The sequence below is a fragment of the Centrocercus urophasianus genome, unplaced genomic scaffold (assembly GCF_019232065.1).
Source record: "Centrocercus urophasianus isolate 14NV4802_14NV808 unplaced genomic scaffold, USGS_Curo_1.0 seq_16, whole genome shotgun sequence".
In the NCBI taxonomy this organism is placed as follows: domain Eukaryota; kingdom Metazoa; phylum Chordata; class Aves; order Galliformes; family Phasianidae; genus Centrocercus; species Centrocercus urophasianus.
Genome location: NW_024884711.1, coordinates 20,805,272 through 20,823,755, shown reverse-complemented (window position 1 = coordinate 20,823,755; position 18,484 = coordinate 20,805,272). Strand labels below are relative to the sequence as shown.

General features: G+C 33.8%; 1 protein-coding gene across 3 annotated transcripts in view; it reads right to left on the bottom strand.

Annotated features, from left to right (window-relative positions):
- The window catches only part of DGKB (diacylglycerol kinase beta), a 326,408-nt gene that overhangs the window by 196,061 nt on the left and 111,863 nt on the right, over window positions 1-18,484 (bottom strand). For all 3 annotated transcript variants that reach the window (XM_042816926.1, XM_042816927.1, XM_042816928.1), the window contains 3 exons: window positions 16,289-16,362; window positions 10,122-10,196; window positions 605-690 (listed from right to left, as the gene is read on the bottom strand). In XM_042816926.1, coding sequence (XP_042672860.1) covers window positions 605-690; window positions 10,122-10,196; window positions 16,289-16,362 — 235 coding nt within the window. The remainder of the gene's footprint in view (window positions 1-604; window positions 691-10,121; window positions 10,197-16,288; window positions 16,363-18,484) is intronic.

Below are 18,484 nucleotides of genomic sequence, written 5' to 3'. Positions count from 1 at the left end.
CTCGTCACCTAAACATTCTGTCAAGTCTTTTGGTCACTCCATCTCCTTTCTCATTTCCATTGTCTTACATTCCCATTATTTTCTCTGCAGGCTCTCTAGTGCCAAATAAATAAGCCTTTGGTATGAGAGATGTGCTCCCTAATAAGCACAGGTAGGTTAAAATCTCTAAAATCTTAACCTCTGAGCCTTGAAATGATTACATACCCCACAGTTTACACATCTACATGTCTGTCATAGCAGTTCTATTCAAAGGACCGTTATTTCATTATCTGCATTATGGGATAATGGAGTATAAATAGAAATGTTGTAGCCAATTTGTTTCAGTATAGGGAATAGACTTACAAAATTAAAGCAGTTTGATTCAAATTTCTTGTCTTCTGTAATTTTTTTCAGGGCTATAAACATTGGACTCATCTAGGGATCTTCATATCCTCTACAATTTGAATATGCTTTAAAATAATTATGACTCAAATTATGATATTTCAAAAAATTAAATGAACAACATATTGTACCAAATAGTTGCATCCACATGTTGATAAAGAGTTAAGAGTAATAAACATAAAATATAAGAATCCTGCAAAAGTATGTAAACTACGTTGATTACCTATGCAATCCAAAATCCAGCCTACCGTCCCATCTCCACCACATGCTAGTACTCTGAACTCAGGAACATCTCGAAAAAAATTTAACCTAAAAAAGTAAATGAAGATATCTATTTAATAAACATAAATGCACTGTGCATACATTTTATGGCTTAAGACATTTCATTTGACAGCATCTGACAAACCAACATCTGAAATAATCAACTCTGACCACGCTCTCGTTTTTTTTTAAACAGAAGACAAAATATCATCCAACAATGAATTATCTGATAAATTTAAAAAGAAATTCATCCAAGAGTTATTACGGTTCACTGGTATTAGAAATGGGTTAGACATAATGGCTAATCCAAATCTTTCTCTTAGTTCATATATTAGAACATACATTAAAACACTTCCAAGTTGAAATATTTTTAATTTAAAACATTTTTTGATGATAGCTTTTGACCTATGCTGAAATTATACATAAACTGTGACTAGACAGAAACTTTATATTTATTTTACTGAATTATTACATATGCGTGTGCATGTATTTCAACATATATTCTTTAGTTTCAGAGACATCTTAATGGATAGTCTACACGCTGGTGATCAGATTAAATTTCCAATTTGCAGTCTCCTAGTAAATGCACAATCGTTACAATGTGCAAAAATTCTCACCTTTTAAATTCTACTTCACACATGTGACGGACAACTGCTTTAAGATCCCTTCTGATCCAAGGTGTCACATGCCAGATTACTTTTAGAGAATACATCTTTTAATAAGCGTGTGTGCTGAAAAATTGTCTGCTAAAAGTCACAAGGCATCACTACAAGAGTGAGCAGTGAGATGTCCTGGCCCCCAGGTGTGGTTCTCCATCACTTCTTAAAAATAGGAGAGAAGATAAATGCCTCCCATCACCAGCATTTCCACTTTGACTTAATGCGTTGCATCTTTAGAAACTTATCAGATCTAGTTACACTACTTGCAGTACTGAAAGTATTTCAGATTAATTAAAAAAATAAAATAACAGTCCAGAGGTGAGGGTAGGGTACTATCTTCTGTAAATACGTAAGCACTTTCCACCACACATACTAGATTCAAAAACAAGGCCTGGGGGAAAAAGCAACACATGTACACACAAACAAACTACAAGGATAATAAAAATCATCTCACAAATAATGACAATAAGAAAAAAAGATTAAAAAACACAACACAGAAAATTGGGTTGATGTTAATTTTAATACAGATAGGCAGAGAGTAGATTTAAATCTCAGTTGCCCTTTTCATAAGCAGGCATCCTCACCATGTGAGTAAAAGTAATCTTTTCCTGTTGATTGTATACTTAATCTTCATCAAGAAGAATATAATTTTCCAAGAAAAAATGGGGGACTTTTTGACAAAAATATCAAACAAATTCTTGGTAAGATTCATTCATATTTTCCCTGGTGCATTTTGGTTGCATATGCAGTGAATTTCCCAAACAATTCATTCATGTCATAGCACATCATTAAATACAAATGACTTTTTATAAGTTTAAATGTAAAAGCAATATATATGTTATATAAAAAATACAGAAATATAAATACACAAAGCAAATGTAAGTTACAATATTCCTCATATTAAATACTTGTACACATAAACAGATTATAAAAGCATACTGCCACATAAACAAGACGGGCTTCTTTATGTACATCAATAGCAAAAGCAAGTCTGAGGAAAATGTGGGCCCACTGGCAACAGAGGACACTAAGGAGGCAGTTACTGAACATCCTCCTTGCTTCAGTCTTTACTGATAAAACTAGTTTGCAAAAGGTCTGTTTTACCAAAATTTTTATCCCTACATTACAAGAAATTTTTTTTTTTTAATTTTTTTTATATTTAGACGTTATTTTATATAGAGTTGATTTTTATAGATACTATAGTGAATAGCTTTCCTAAATCAGCAATTCAAACAGTCAAACAATGGCAAATAGCAGCACTAGAAAGGTACACAGGAACATTGTGCTGAAACAGACTGTAAGCCAAGTAACACCTACTCTTCAATCTCTTGCAAACAAGTAGCAAGAAGGACGAGCAGAACTTCTACTGACATCTACTACAGAACACGACACTTCTGATATATTAAAGAATAAAAGATAAAAAGACAAATATAATGAAATACAGAAAGAAAACAAATGAATGGTTGCATTCTAAGGCCTTAGAATAGCATCACATTTGCTAGGAAAATTGTTTGAGGATATCATTCCTGTTCAACTGAATGGATATAAACAATCCCCAGATTTTGTTTATGGGAGACATGTGATTACATGTGGTTTTCTATCATCAAAATTAACAAGAGCATCTAATTCCTTTCTGATGGTGAAATTCTTGTACCGTTATCTGCTGCCTCCTATTTTTTTTTTACAATACTTCACCATTTTACATGTTCCAAAAACATGTAGATAAAAAACCTAGAATTAAATTAGTATTTTCATGTTAGAAGATCCCTTGAAAGTTGACCTGCTTAAATCTAAGCAAGTTTCTCATCTTCTGGAAGTAAAACAAACAAACTGATTGACAACAGCCAATAATTTTATTTTGCCAGATACAAGGATCTTGGGAAGAGACAATTATTCAGTTTCTGCTGTTTTCCACCTGGACAATGGCAACTGTTTCAACTAACTAACTAACTAACTAACTACTCCAGTTCAGTTGTTTCAGACTTACAAAACAAACAGCAACATCAAACATCTCTACATCAGAATTTTGTATTTAAGTGATATAGATTACTTTTCATTTTTAGTAACTCCTGTCCCATTCACATTGGCTTCAAAGGTTTTGAGACAATAACATAATATTCAATCAATAAATACATAAAACTTTAAACTTGTAAATATTTTTTCTTAAGATGTGGCATAAATCCAAGTCCTATTATTAAAATTTTCTTGAATGAATATATCTATAACTTTACCATCAGTATGGTATGGTAATTATGAGTGAGCTAGTACTGGAAGAGAAATTACACTGTGTATGAATGGAAGTGAAAGGTGAACATCCACCCCAAACACCACTAGCTCAAAGCAAATTAGTCTGCTAAACCTTTGCAAATGAATTTAGACTAATTTGTTAGACATCTCATACTCCCAGATGAAGCCTGTAACTAGGAAACTTTGTCCATTTGTGAATTCACAATGTTGGGTTTAATCTACCAATTTCCAGATGAAAGCAACAAGTTGAAAGGCAAAGCAATTACGTTGTTGCAATGTTTACTCCTTTATTGCACTGACCACTTGCTGCCATTTTACCAAACAAAACAAACGCAATCCCTGACAAATGGTTATTTACTTGACTATACGAATGAAAGCTTAACACAGTTTTTCCTTTTGTAGACTGACAAGTTGAGCTAGCCATGTAACTGGACAACACCACACACTTTATCCTCATTACAATGCTCACTGACAGTGTTGTGTACATTATGCTGACATTATTCATGACACAATAATTGTAGTAAATCACTGAAAAAAAAAAAAAAAGAAAAAAAAAAAGAAAAAGTGCCAGTGAATCCAGGTTGTCATAATACGGGGCCAAATATTTCTCTCCAGGAATGACATTTCAATGTACATAAAAGTTAAATGCCATATAGGCATTTCATAGCTGAAAACCTTGTTTTCAGCTAATGAATTCCTAAGATAAAGGTTGCTGGCAATTTCAAATGGTTATCTTGCTAAGGATAATGGAATATATAGAATATATATATGTATACACACACACACACACATCATACATACATCACATGTACATATATGTATACATATATCCCTATCGAGCAATATATGATCACATGTGATCATTGAGAAACTTTCTGATTATAGAGGAAATTTTACCAGAAAAGTAATTTAATGACTTATGTCAGGTACTAGACATTGAAGACATCAACTCATACCTTGAACTCAAAAATAGCATGAATATGTTTTGCCCTGTTGCTCAAGATGCATACCAGAATATTTTCATAATGTAGCAATACAGTCCATAGAGAGCACAAATTATTCAGATACAGATACTGAACAGTAATGACATTGTCGAACTTACGCTCTTTGCAAGACTGAAATTTTCTTTACCTGTACAATACCCACAAAATGCATAGCAGCCTCAGTAGTTTGAGAGAAGGGAAAGGAGAATTAATGTATGCTGGGTATATTAGGTGGAGGTGGAGTAAAGATGCTGGATGGTGTAAGTACAGTGAATTTCAGAAAGTACTTAATAGCGGTATTCAAAAGCTTAGTTTGAAATGACTGAGAAGAGGGAACCACTTCAAGAAGGCAAAGGTTGGACAGCAAACTATGAGGGATACTCCAAAAATAATGCCTTCTATTTTATTATGCTGGCCTACCATGTCAGAGGCAGATGTTGGTAGAATGGCAGTAGAGATTAAACCTTCCCATCAATATTTCCTCACATTTTGTTGCTGTGTGCAGACGGCTGCAGAGAAGACAGAATGCCATCTTACATGGAAGTGCGTATGAAGCAAAGGTGTGGAATGAATTCTTCCATGTATAAAAATTTGCACCCATCCTCCATGTTTATGGAGACCAAACAGTGGATGTAAGCACAATGAGGTGGTGGGTGGCATATTTCGGCAGTAGCAACAGTGGGTCACCTTCACTGCTGCATTTTTTTTGTAAGTGTGGCATGCAGATTCTTGTTTAATCCTGGTAAAAATGCATAACAAACAGCGGTCCCTATGTTGAAAAATAGAGTTTTGTAACTGAGAATTTCTTCTTTCAAATAGTGTTACTGTGCTCCTTGTAACTGCTGTGGTTTCCATGGAAATAAATAGGAGGCATTACTTTTCTAGCAACCTATATAGTAAGGAGGCTAAAGATGAAGCAAAGCCTTTTTAAATAGATTTCAGATAACAGGTTGTGGTAGATTCACCACTGAAAAACTACAATGGATAAGAGAGGGATGAATTATTCTGGACCATAACTTTAGCAGTGTAGTCTAGAAACTGTTGATATTCACAATATTTGAAGATTGTGCTATGCATATTGCAGACATCCCTTTTACAGGTAAAAATACACTTAGATAAAGCCAAAGAGTAAGTTTCACATGTTAAGACTCACAGAGTTCTACTGATTTATTTACAGTACAATCATAACTTAACTGTAGACAACAACTAAACCACACTGGCTTGCTCTGTCTTTTGGAAAACAACAACAACAAAAAGCGTATATATATATATATAGTTCTCTTTCAAAGAAATATGGATCAAGTCCAAGGTTTTCTTCAGGAAAAAATAACTATGCAATTATTATCTCCTCAAAGTATTATTGGTGTATATGTCTTCTCACAATACTCTGTAAATTCCCAGTGTTCAAACAGCAAAGAAATACTCTAGCAATCAATTCCAATAATCAGGGAAAATAGTGTAATTTTCAAAATAGGCCTATTGCTTTGTGAAGTTACAAAGGCCCAGGTGCTGTAGATTCCCAGCTAAATTACACAGCAAGCTGTAGGAATTCAGTTTGGCTATCCTGGGCATCTTTTAAGCTGACAGAACTTACGGTTTAAAAGGGCTGGCTGATGTAAACTTGTGGATAGAATTCAAAAAAGACATGCTCTCCAAATTAAATGGTTAAGGGACTTACAAAGAAATACAACTTTAGTGGATATAATTTCTATTATAGTGTATAAAAATAACATAAATTAGACATTTTAAATAATAGACTTAAGGGAACAGGAACCTTTTCAGAGGGACAAAGCCTTTGGGAAATGGTGACCTCTCAACAGAGCCATGTGGCTCTGTGGCTGGCTGCTATTCATCCAGCTATTATTTACCTCTCTGAGAGGTGAACAATAACCGAATTTCAGATTCTTGAAGATCATTAAATACACAATAACAGTTGTTGTCAGAAGTAGAAGGCTCCTATAGAGATGTAACAACCAAACAGGGAAACTCTTTTCAAGGCTAAAAACACAGGTGCTAGGCACAAATTACACAATGTATCAGCCTGGCAATTTTCATGTCACTTTGTTAACTGTGGCAGTCTGTAACTGTGGAGTATCTTTTATGTCTGTCTTCAGCTGTCGAGTTTACAGGGTTTCTCCAGCTCACTCGAATCTCTGCTCCCAAACAAAGAATGTCTAAACCATTAATTATGACATCAATGTTTAATATATATTGCTGCCTTTTGGCTGAGAGCTCCTCAGTTTTCGGGCACGGCAACAGGTTAACTTTTATTGTTGTGAAAGAATCAATGCCAGAAAGTCAGCTCCATTGTGATTTATTTGCATCATGGCCATATTTTTATATAGATTATGTATACGAGTCTTGACACAAAGAGCACTGGAAACCTTAGCTTAAATATGTTAAGCAGCCAAAAGAAGTGTCTTTGCTGCTGTCCCTGCAGTTCTCCAAGTATCACCATATCTATTATGAAACTAGGTGACATATCCACTTCAGTAATTGGACATTCAGACGGCAATACTAAATTTCCTGTCAGCTTGTTCAAAACATTTTCCTGCTGACCCGCTACCCATCAGCACATCTACTGGAAAATGCACAAGTTCTGATGTTCCAAAACATTCATTTAGTATTTATTTTAATTTTTAATGATTAATATTGAAAGGGAAAGTGGAAAGTACTAATTCCAGTTTTCAAAGAAATTTAAACATGGGACTCCACTAGTGGCCCTTCTTTCTTTGGGCAAAGACTGTTTTTTTTTTTTTTTTTTTTTTTTTTTTTAACCCTGTTCCAGCTGCATTGTGCAAAGGAATCTGTTATTCCAACACAATGCCATGAGAGAGCATGGCCGTTCCCCATTAGAGAGGAATAACAAATGACCTAGAATTACTGAGTCATTGACATTTTCAAAAAACACTGTAGTTTCACAGTACCCTAACATTTAGGATTTTTACAGGTTACCCAGTTCCTCTAGTTTTTCTCCACTATCTACATTTTCAACTAAAGGGAACCGTAATTATTAACTCGGAGTAACCACAGATGTTTAGAACTCAAGACAGAAAACTTACAAATGCTATTCTCAGTCATTGACAGTATATCATTAGAAAGACAGCCTCCTAAATAACTAATTTGTGGGTTAAAACAAGCAGAAAACACGTAAATTCTACCCTAATCATATAAAAATTTTATAGGTTGAGTATACATGTTTGAAAGCAGTGTTCAAAAGAAAAAAAAAAAAATGAACACAAAATTTATTTCAATAATCATAAATGCATTAAAAGAAATTCACATTTATTCCTTTCCATTCTGTAATAGTAATTGGCATAAGGAATACACTTTCATTTATCTCCATGTTGTGCAACCCCCTCTCTCTGTTTCCCTCTCTGTTCCATGCAAATGACAATACTAAATAAATGTAACATTTTGACTGACAGTTGAGCATATCTGGCATTGTAGAGACTGATGAGTGAGTGGACAGATGAATGTACAGGCAGACTTTACTAGGCAATCCAGCCCCCACAGAAAGGGAAACAAACACTGGCAAATTAAATACACAGTGTATTCAACTGCATGCTTTAATGGACAAATTACATACAGAGTACATAGTATTGCCAGAGGCAAGAAGTGATGGTAAGAAATGAACTGGAAATTTAGGATTATTTACTTCTGTGTAATGAATTAAAAAAAATACATACTAAAACAGCTTTAATAAAATGAAATCTCAGTTTGCAAATTAATTAGAAATTGCCTCAAAGTGACTCTGAAGTAAAACTGTTTAGATTCCTAATATGAAGAGAAATTGAAAATATTTCCTAAAACCACTGTTCTAGTTCAAAAGTTTAGAGCTCAAATTGCTTTCAGTACAGGTCTGAACTTAACACTGCCCTCTTGTGCTTCTTCTTCAAAATACATTTTCTTTTATCACAAGATAATGAAAACCAAAGAACAGTTATAGCCTGAAATGCAGCCAATAATTGGTGGGTGGTTTTGTTTGTTTGTTTAAGTTTTGATGAACTCAGATTAATTTGAAATCAAGTATTTCGTTTATTTTAAAAGTTGCTCTCTTAATCTCTTAGCATGACATTTCTATTATGCTCTTTGTAAAACAGTATCAGTTACTATTTTTGCATCAGACAAAATTTTTTATAAATTCCTGAAATAACTTTCTGTATTTTTTTCAAGTCTGCTTACTTTTTGTATCACTTAAAATTTCCATATGCTTCAAGATGAGTGTAACAAGACACAAATAATGTCTGAATAAACAAACAGAAGTAACATTCTGTACAAGATAAAATTAGAGACATGGAAGAAATCAGGCGACTCATTATTTCTGTTTTCTGAGCAGATTTTGTAACATTTTGCAGGTTGTACACTAGCCACACTGTAGCACAATGTACACTGAGAATTCTGACTTCAAACAAGGTTGTAGCGCTTTTCACTTTCATCAACACATTTTAAGTCTAACATAACACATGAATGGACAGTTAATATAGGATGGTTTTAATAGAGAATAATTTCCTGTGTATTTAGCTTTAAAATAAGCAGCGCTGACAGAAATTGTTAGTCTATTATTTTCAGTAATACACCAATGACAACAGAAATGCAACACTGCAAGGCACAAAACGTGCATTTCCACTGCCACCCTTTACTTCCTTCAATTAAAAAACAAAACTAAAACCCAAAGATTCAAAAAATAAAAAAGGAAAAACTAGATACTCACTATACATAAACAACAGCATAAACCTCATATTGAACACATCTCCTAATGTCTTTCTTGACTAATATAATAACTTTTCTCGATGTGAAATTTCATTTATCAATGATGTAACTAAATAACACTGCACTCATACACACAAAGCTATTTTGATGAGATGATCAGTGCTGTCCTGTTTTCTTCTATCAAGGTATATGCTACTTTAAAAGGTGACAATTTCAAGTAGCAAAAGTTGGCATTTGATATATTGTCAATATCCTCCACGCACATTATTACAAAATTGAAGAGTCATGGAAGAGGCATGTTAGCTGACTGACTGCAACACTGATTCAGTTAACAATGAATCTCCGAAACTCACCCAAGCTGAGCCCCCATAAAATGTCACTGCCAACATAATCTAAGTATTCTAGTCATTTTTTGTACCTCTACATCCCAAATATTATTGACTGAATGAGGAAAGCTCAGCCAAGGTAATCTGAAGCAACATTCCATATCTGACATGCAAAAGAATAAGCATATGTATACATATGTATACATATATTCATACCCTACGTATCACACAGAAACTTATGCGTATGCACAAATGTTTTGATGTAAAAGAAAACTGCAGATAAGCCAGGTTGCTAAAATAGCAGTAGAAACTTCAAAGAAAATGACATTTACTACAGTTCTTACAGTGTACTGCACGTTTATCAGTAAAACACATGATACACAGTTCTATTTGTACATGTAAATAAATAATACCTGTAAATTTCTGCAGCCATTCAGAGGTCTGTAGTGCTGATACATTCCAAGCATGCTCTATGTGCCTCAGTCTGTTTATTTGATTATGTTGCATTTCATTAAATGAGTTCCTGGTAATAATATTAACTGTAGACTTACCCTGGCATTGGTCCATTTCCAGCAAGACTATAAACTTGACGAGGATTTAAAAGGTACTGAAATTTTCTATAAATTCTAAAGAAGTCAAAGAGATAGAAAAAGAAAATTACTTACACGGTTTTTTTTTGTTTTTTTTTTTTTTGGTTTTTGCTTGTTTGCTTGTTTTGTGGGGTTTGTTTGGTTTTTAAACTAACCAAAGGACCAAAGAAGTTGAATGCAGGGTTTGAATTTCGGGGTCTTATTTATACACAGTGAAATAAAATGATAAATTTGAACACAATCCCCACAGTTATAGGGATAAAATTAAATGCTATAAACTATTTACGATACAAATACAAATGCTGTATACCCAGACAGAAGTAAAATAGGACAAGGGGGTAGGATGACAAGAAAAGGTGAATAAGCAGAGCATTGGGAAGAGCACTTAGTTTATTATTAAAATAGCTTCACAGAAAAGGAGAGATTTATCCCTGAGATTAACACAAAATTAGATTCTAATTGTAGAATTACAAATTGGTTCTGTAACCCACCAAAAACATCTCTGTAGCTTGAAAAACATCCTGAGAAAGCAAATCTATTGTCAACTAGAGTTGGATTCAGTTAGTGAGAACTCCACATCTCTTTCAGATTATATTCAAATGGGAAGAAAATGAAAAAGGTGTAAAACTGTTGTTTAAGTTTAAATAAAGTAAATTTAATTGAAGTATGCCTAATTAAAAATTATCTGAATAATAGGAGAGAAATGATACAGAAGTTAAAACATTGTCCTATCCCATAAAAAACCTCCCTATTTCAAAAATATTTCAAAATTTATTTCAAAAAATATTTCAAAAACTGTAACTTTACAAATTTGAGGTTATGTGTCCTAAAAGTAAGACAAATATTTTCATTCTTCAGTACAAAGACTAGAAATGTAATTTCCTTCACTGATAACAGTGTTGTACCTCCATGGTTTCTTATAAAGAAGCACATGAGTTTGAGCTCAGAAAGAATGAATACCTGAAAGAATGATATCTGGGATCTATGACAATGGTTTGAATTATTAACTCATTTATCTGCTTTTAATTTTAATGCTTATGTTTTCCAAGCTACTTAATATCCTGATGCTTTTTTAAAAAAACTTTTTTTCCCTCCCCATTGGAAGATATCTCCCTTTCTTTCTACTGACCTAAGTAAAACAGAAGGATAACAGGAGCTGAATTTATTTAAAAATGACAACACAGTTTGAAATTCAAGACAACAAAACTGTCTAGACACAATCTATGTGTCTAGGGATTGAGGGACTACATATATACGTATACTGAAGAAATGCACAATTTATCAGGTTAGGTGGAAGAAAAGGATGTTACAATACTGAATACAAGCAAATTCATAACTACATATAAAACTCCAAATTTGAACATTTTCTTAATTTCTCAATTATTTAGTATATCAGCTTCTTCATAAAGCATTATGTCCAAACACACTGAATACAGTTTATTCCTGATGCCGCTGATGACAGAAGAAATCAATGTGAAATGACTGGTTTCAATTGCCAGCATGCACACTATTATCAAATGTTGTGATGACAACTAAATCAGATGTTCAACTGTGGATTTACAAGACAGTACACTTTCAATCCGTATGAAGTATCTTACTGACATAAAAAGATCCCTTTTTAAATTTTTTTGTTAGCATGTGTGAGTTGCTTTTCCACGATACAGGAATTAATTGGTCAAATTTAATTTAACCTCTGCAACTGACAAGGAGTTCTTAAATAGGATAGTTAGGAAGTTCTAAAGGGTTGTTATTTGCCTAAAGGTTAAGTGCTATATAACATAGTAGCCACAACCTAAGCTTACAGTACTGTTATGTAAGGTATCAGAGAAATGCTACAACAGCCTTCCTAATACAGAAGGAGCAAGGTACCTCTAACCAAAACCTGGAAGTCCACCTGAAGTGGTAAAGTTATTAGATTTAATTATTTTTGAATCATTGTATGCCTTCCACAGGTCCTAAGTGAACATCAATACCAGATAATCACTCTTTAATGACTCACTGCAAACGACACATCGTGCTCTAAGTTATAACACATTTAAGTATACTAGTCTGCATAAAATTCATAACTTGATTATTCATTTCAGTGACACCAAAGAAGAAGAAACTATAAAAATTTGCCTTTGTACTAAAATGTAACTAGATCTGACAGCGTGACACATTGAAGACTGGTAAATGGACAATGATTTAGTCTTCCAGTTTTATGTGTGCAGTACTGAAAAACCTACTTATACTGACTTGTCTGTAGACATGTTGCCTCTGTATTTAAGGAAGGAACCGGACATGGTTATCTTGTGACTGAAGATTTGCTCAGACAGAGCCATGAGACAGCAAATTGGGTAACGCTACAACACAGCATTTTGAGATGGCAATATCAGATGGCTTATTAAATGGACACTGGCCACTATGGCCTCCAGGTTGTTCTGAACCCATGATAATTCAACAAACAGGTCTATTTCTGTAACTGTTCATAGGGTTATTCTGTATTAATTAATAAATTCAAGCCAAAATTCAAATCCTAAGTAAAATTTCTTTGCTGTCATTTCCTCCCCTGCCCCTCCACTCCCTCCTCCTGTATCTCATTAAATCAGGCCCAAATTTCTTATGAATCCTACAGCAGTTGTATTAGCATAGCTGAGGTGGTAAAAAATTAAAGCAGGAGTGGCCAAGAGGGATGGGATCACTCAAGAATAGCTTTGCTGCTGAAGAAACTTCTTCTGACTGCTTGGGCTGAGTTAGACTGAGCCTCCTAAAATAATAAGATCATTCCTTTAGAGACAAAAGAAATGGACAGAAACCGGTAACTTAGCAATTCAGAACTGCAGTAAAGTTGACTGCATTGGAGAAAAACCTGGCCACAGCAGAGCTCTGTGCCATCCGGGAAATGCAACATTTCAGAAAGAGAGCAAAGAAGCCAAGGCCTCCACCTTGAAAATAAAAGAATATGGGCAATTTCTCCCACATATAAAACATTTCGGAAGGACCAACAGAAAATGATTCTGTTGAAATACTGTCTCAATGCTAAATGAAAGATTAGAAATCCAAACTAATCACAGGCTAGAGGGAAGAAATACTCTGAATAAAAGTTATTAGAAAACAACAAAGGTCAAAGATAACATCCACCTGTACTGCAAAGACACTGAACGTAGAGTCAGCAGGAAACGTCAGTGTACGGAAGCTGATCTCCAGTGCATCCAACCGCACATTTGTCAAGGAAACAATTGTTTAAACTCACCTGCTGGTCAGGCAAATAAATTGGAAAATGGGGAAGGGGAAAATAAAGTAATGAGTATGGCAAAACAACAGCATGATTTAGATTCTAGCTATCTTATTGGAGAAGCATTACCCTTAACAATAGCAGTGTTTAGAAACACTACAGCCCATAACTAGCTGGATATTCTTACATAGCCAGTTGTATATTCTTTCTGTTGAAATCAACTATTCTGTCCATGAGGTACTAAGTGCATTCTCTGTATTCACTGATTACTGAAAGCTACCATCTTAATTTGTTAGATCTTAAACTCAGGAAAACAGGAATGTTAGCTATGGGGTGAAATGAATGTACTCTTTTTTTTTTTTTTTTTTTTCCGGACTAAATGAAGCAAGAAATGTTCATTCAGAAATGTGCATTCACTGAAAACAAGCTATGATGTGATTTGTCCTGAGAAAGATATCTGACTGGCTTTGCTGAACTCCTATCCAACTTCATTTTTAATTGAAATCTATTTGTGGTATGTGAAAGTTTTAAGCTCATCAACTTTAATTCCAATTTGCAATTTTCTCCTTAATAAACATTAAATTACACTTCAGTTCTAATTTATCACATACATATGGATTATACACTGTACTAAACTGATAAAGTCCAAAATAAACTTGTTTAAATTCAGTTATATTTCAGGTGATGGGCAATAATATTAATCTATTTATAAGAATATACAACTGGATTATTTTCATAGCATTCTATTTTTTTTTTTTTTTCAGTTATATCTGAAAATAATGCTATTAGTTTTTAAAAGAGAAACCTAGATAAAGGACATGATATTTATCACTATACCTTCTGCAAAACTGGTTTTCTAACAATTCAAGCTTTGAAACACATCAATAAGGTAATCTGTATGATTGTTGACAAAGTAGCTCTGGTGTCTGAATACATTCCTTCCACATGTTCCTTTCTCACCACACCTCTTTTTCAACACTGAAAAACCATAACAAAAGCATTTAGCTTTGTTTCTTTAGAGCAATCTTCAGTCCCTTCCTTTGTGCTTTAGAGATTTTTTATTTATTTATTTTTTTTAGGGGCAAGAGGGAAAAAAATATACAAAAGGAAAAGGCAAGAGTACTGTTTAGGGGAGTACATTTATTCAACTGGTTATTGGATGGACGAACGCAATCTCTGTAAGTCTAAGGGCAATGAAATGGGTTGGGTTACCATATGGCAAGGCATAAAATCTCATACAGGGAACTGTGGGAACACTGGAGCCTTGACAGTATCTGCAGTAACCTTTCTGTGTTCGATGAAAGTCAATTAGAAATCATAACTCAATTCATCATGATCTCTCAAATAGAGAAAATCCTAAAGACTGGGAAACAGTTCTCAAAAAAGCCACTTTGATTTCAATGAATCAAGATAATGAAATTCTCATCCACAAAAATCAGTGGAGGGTTTTTTTGGTGTTTTTTTTTCCCCCATTCCCCCATCACCTCCCAGCCTGTTTTGGAAACTGTGTTTTTGTTACAACCTATCCTCTACTCCTACTGATATCCCACTGCTATATACTTCAGTGTGTAATACCACTTTAAGGTAACAGTGTTAGTGAATAAAGTGGGATTCATTTTTTTTAAATTCAAATAACCTCTTTGATCAGTTTGGCACCAGTAACAATTGCATCAAAATAAACTGGAGAGTGTCAGACTGCAATTTATGAATGGAAACGGGAGCTCTAACCGGAGAAAATGTTTCAAATTTGCTTTTATGCCAGAGAATATCTAATATTTCATGACGTGCCTCGTGTGTATCAACTTCATTCAGATAGTGAACTTGAGACCAATTCTGAGCTGGGGACTGAAAGCTGTGAAACAGTATTTAACTAATTTGTGCCTAGGTTATGACTAAATAAGTATGGCTCTCAAATGTACTTCTTATTTATATTCTTCCAGACTGGATCTCTGATCTACTCACTTTCTATCTGGACTCTAAAAAAGGCAAACTGCATGCTACTGCATCACCCCTACAATGCTCCTGATTGCCCATCAGGACCACCAAATGCTATGTTTGAAAAAAGAATGTTTTATGGTCAACTGTTGGTTTGTAGCATATTCTTATGATTGCAGAAGTAGGTACGGTGAACCTTTTGGATTAACCATCTTCAACATAAGTGGCACTGTTGACATTGCTGATATTCAGGTATATCAGTACAGGGAACAAATATCCAGCTTCTAGATTCTAGTATCTTCTTTCAGAGGACTTTGAGTGCAGTTTTGGTTAGATGAGCATCAGCTTACAACACTACATCATCATTGTCCTTACAACAATTCTTAACCCCCCTTTGTTGGATGGCTTTTTAAGAAACAGTGTTTCAAAGAAGCGGTCTAAAGGAATCAGCATTAAATTGGTAGGGAAAGTTGACTCAAGTGCTCAATTGTTCAAAGCTTTAGAAACACACTGAATCCCTCCTTTTTGGTATTCACATAATCCAGTACCTATGTATCATCTTCAGCTTGATCTTGGCTAGATGACTAACATTTTCAAGACTTAAACAATAAATTACAGCAATGACACCAAAATAAAAACATTCTAATTTAGAAGTTACAATATAAAAGTCAAAATGTAACAACACGTCTGCATGCAAATCACACAAAATCATACAGGGAATATAAGTTCTCCTTCTGATGTTAAATTAAACCTAGAGCTTGTTCTAGTTTTTAACTGCAGGATTTCTAACTGTATGCTGGTGTGTACCTCTTCTAAACAGGGCAACGGTATGTCAAAACTTGAAGCACACCATTATAAAAAATACTGAAATTTTGGACTTTTCATATATGAAGCCTTAAAAATCATTTTAAAATATATTACAGAAATTAGAAGGGAGAGAAAATGTAAGAGAGAGAGAGAGAGAGAGAGCAAGTCTTACCTTTCTCCTTGTTTTCCACCACTTTTAGGATTGACAAAAACTAAAAGTGGATGAGTGCCTGGAACTGGAGTGATCTAAAAGGAGAGAATAACACAGCTGCTCATTAATGCTGTGTTGCACTCTTTTTTTCTTACAGCAGACAGAAAGCAAAAGGCTTAATGCAAACTATGTTAAGTTCTGTAACCTAGCTGGCAGCAATTCTACAATTTACAGTAATACTTAATTTATATACATATATATATAAAACTCGTAATTTGTGGCAAAGTAATACATACTAATACAATTAAATGCATGTATACACACACACGTGTTTAATGCTAGGTGTCCATAATACAACTGTGATGTCATTTTAACCTGTAATTCCATTGGAAACAATACTGCTATATGTAGGTTATATCTGTCAATATCTTCTCAATAGAGAAGAAAACTTCAAATCTAAGAAATACATGATTGATTCTGACAAAATAATGATTTCCTATGGAAAAAAAGCTATGAAGAAACTGCATTTTGCAGTGAGAAGAGGAAATGACACTGTACTATAAAGGCGAAATAAAGGATGAAATCTTAAACTCCATGTAGCTGTTTTTTAATTTTTAATAAATGACAGAAAATTGCAATATTTGATATGATATGAATTCATATGCTTTAAAAATGTTACAAACAGAATAATAACCAGCTCCTCTGAACAATTTAGAAAGCTTGAAATTTTAAAGGAAAGAAGAAAACACAAAAGAAGGACAAACTATGGCTTACAAACTAACTTCTTCCTTCGAAGTAATAATAATAATATCAGATGGTATAAAACCGAAGTGTTCACTGTCATTGCTCTATGTATAAAAAAAAATGTAAAAGGCTTACATAAGTCTAGAATGTTTAAAAAAATATTAAGAGTTTAAAGCCAACATCTCTGAAGTCATACACTACTTATCAGCTACAGAGATGATAAAGCTTAGGCTTACTGTTTCAAAATAACGTACGTAAAGTTCTTGCTTAAAATCATTAATCACAACTGCTGAAACAACAAAATCTTTTCATTTGAATGTTCCACATAATTTAATTTAGGACAGAACCAAGGAACATAACATGTCTTACAGGTATCCTGTAAACACAGGCACATAGTCAAACAGACATCTGAAAGCACTCTTCCTTCAGTAGCATGTGTTCAGCAGTACAGTGTCAGTTCCATCCATAACTTCATAAACAATTGATCAAATTCTGATCCAGTATTTAGCACATAATAAGGAAAAGCTCCAGCAAACTTCAGAATTAAACCAAGTACAAAACTAACCCCAGATCAGATTCTGTCACTGTAGATTATTTCAGTACAGTGGTGCATGTTGAAACATATATCAAATTACAGGATATAGTGAAGTTTGTCATATATTTAATTTTTATCTACTGTTTTAATCAATTTTAGTTATTTAGCCAATTCCCATGATGTTTGTCCCTGTGAACTACGTGTAAACCAATGGTGTTCATTGTGACAGAGATGAACTACCTACTGAAATCCCTTAGGATGCAGGTTAATTAATGAGACTCATCCTAAGGTTATACATGATCTATTACTTCCTCTAATTAGAAATAATAATCCTGATCATTATGCTGGTTAGCTGGAAAGAAGCAAGATGAATGTGCTTAACTATGATTAATTGTCTTTAAGTTGTGCAGATCTCCACTGTCACTAAGTTATCTGCACACAGCTGTCTGATGGAAGGAAAGATTGGTCATGATACTTTTCTCAACAAAAACTTAGATTTGATCATATATAAAATAAAAATACTTTATTTCAGAACTTTACTATTGCAGGTAAGTTTAAGATCATCAAAAAACAATAACTGAACAAGTAGTTTGTGTTCCACTCAATTCTAAAATAATGTCTTCCAATTATTGTTTTATAGATTTTCTAAATAATATAGATTTTTACGTAATGCAATTAAAAGTTTTAGACTGAAAAGGTGAACATTTTTAGGCCTTAGTCTAGAAGGATATAAAGGCAACTTCTGTGCAGTAACTGGACAAGTGACTTAATGTTTTTGAGAACAAGCCTACTTAGTTCTATTTTGACTGTGGAAAACATTTCAAAGTTATACAATCTGTGAGTGAAAAAAAAAAACACCATAACTTCAACAGTCCCACAGATCTGTCTTTCATGATGGTATCCTTTGGAGTCCATTTATCTTTCACAATGACCAGGCT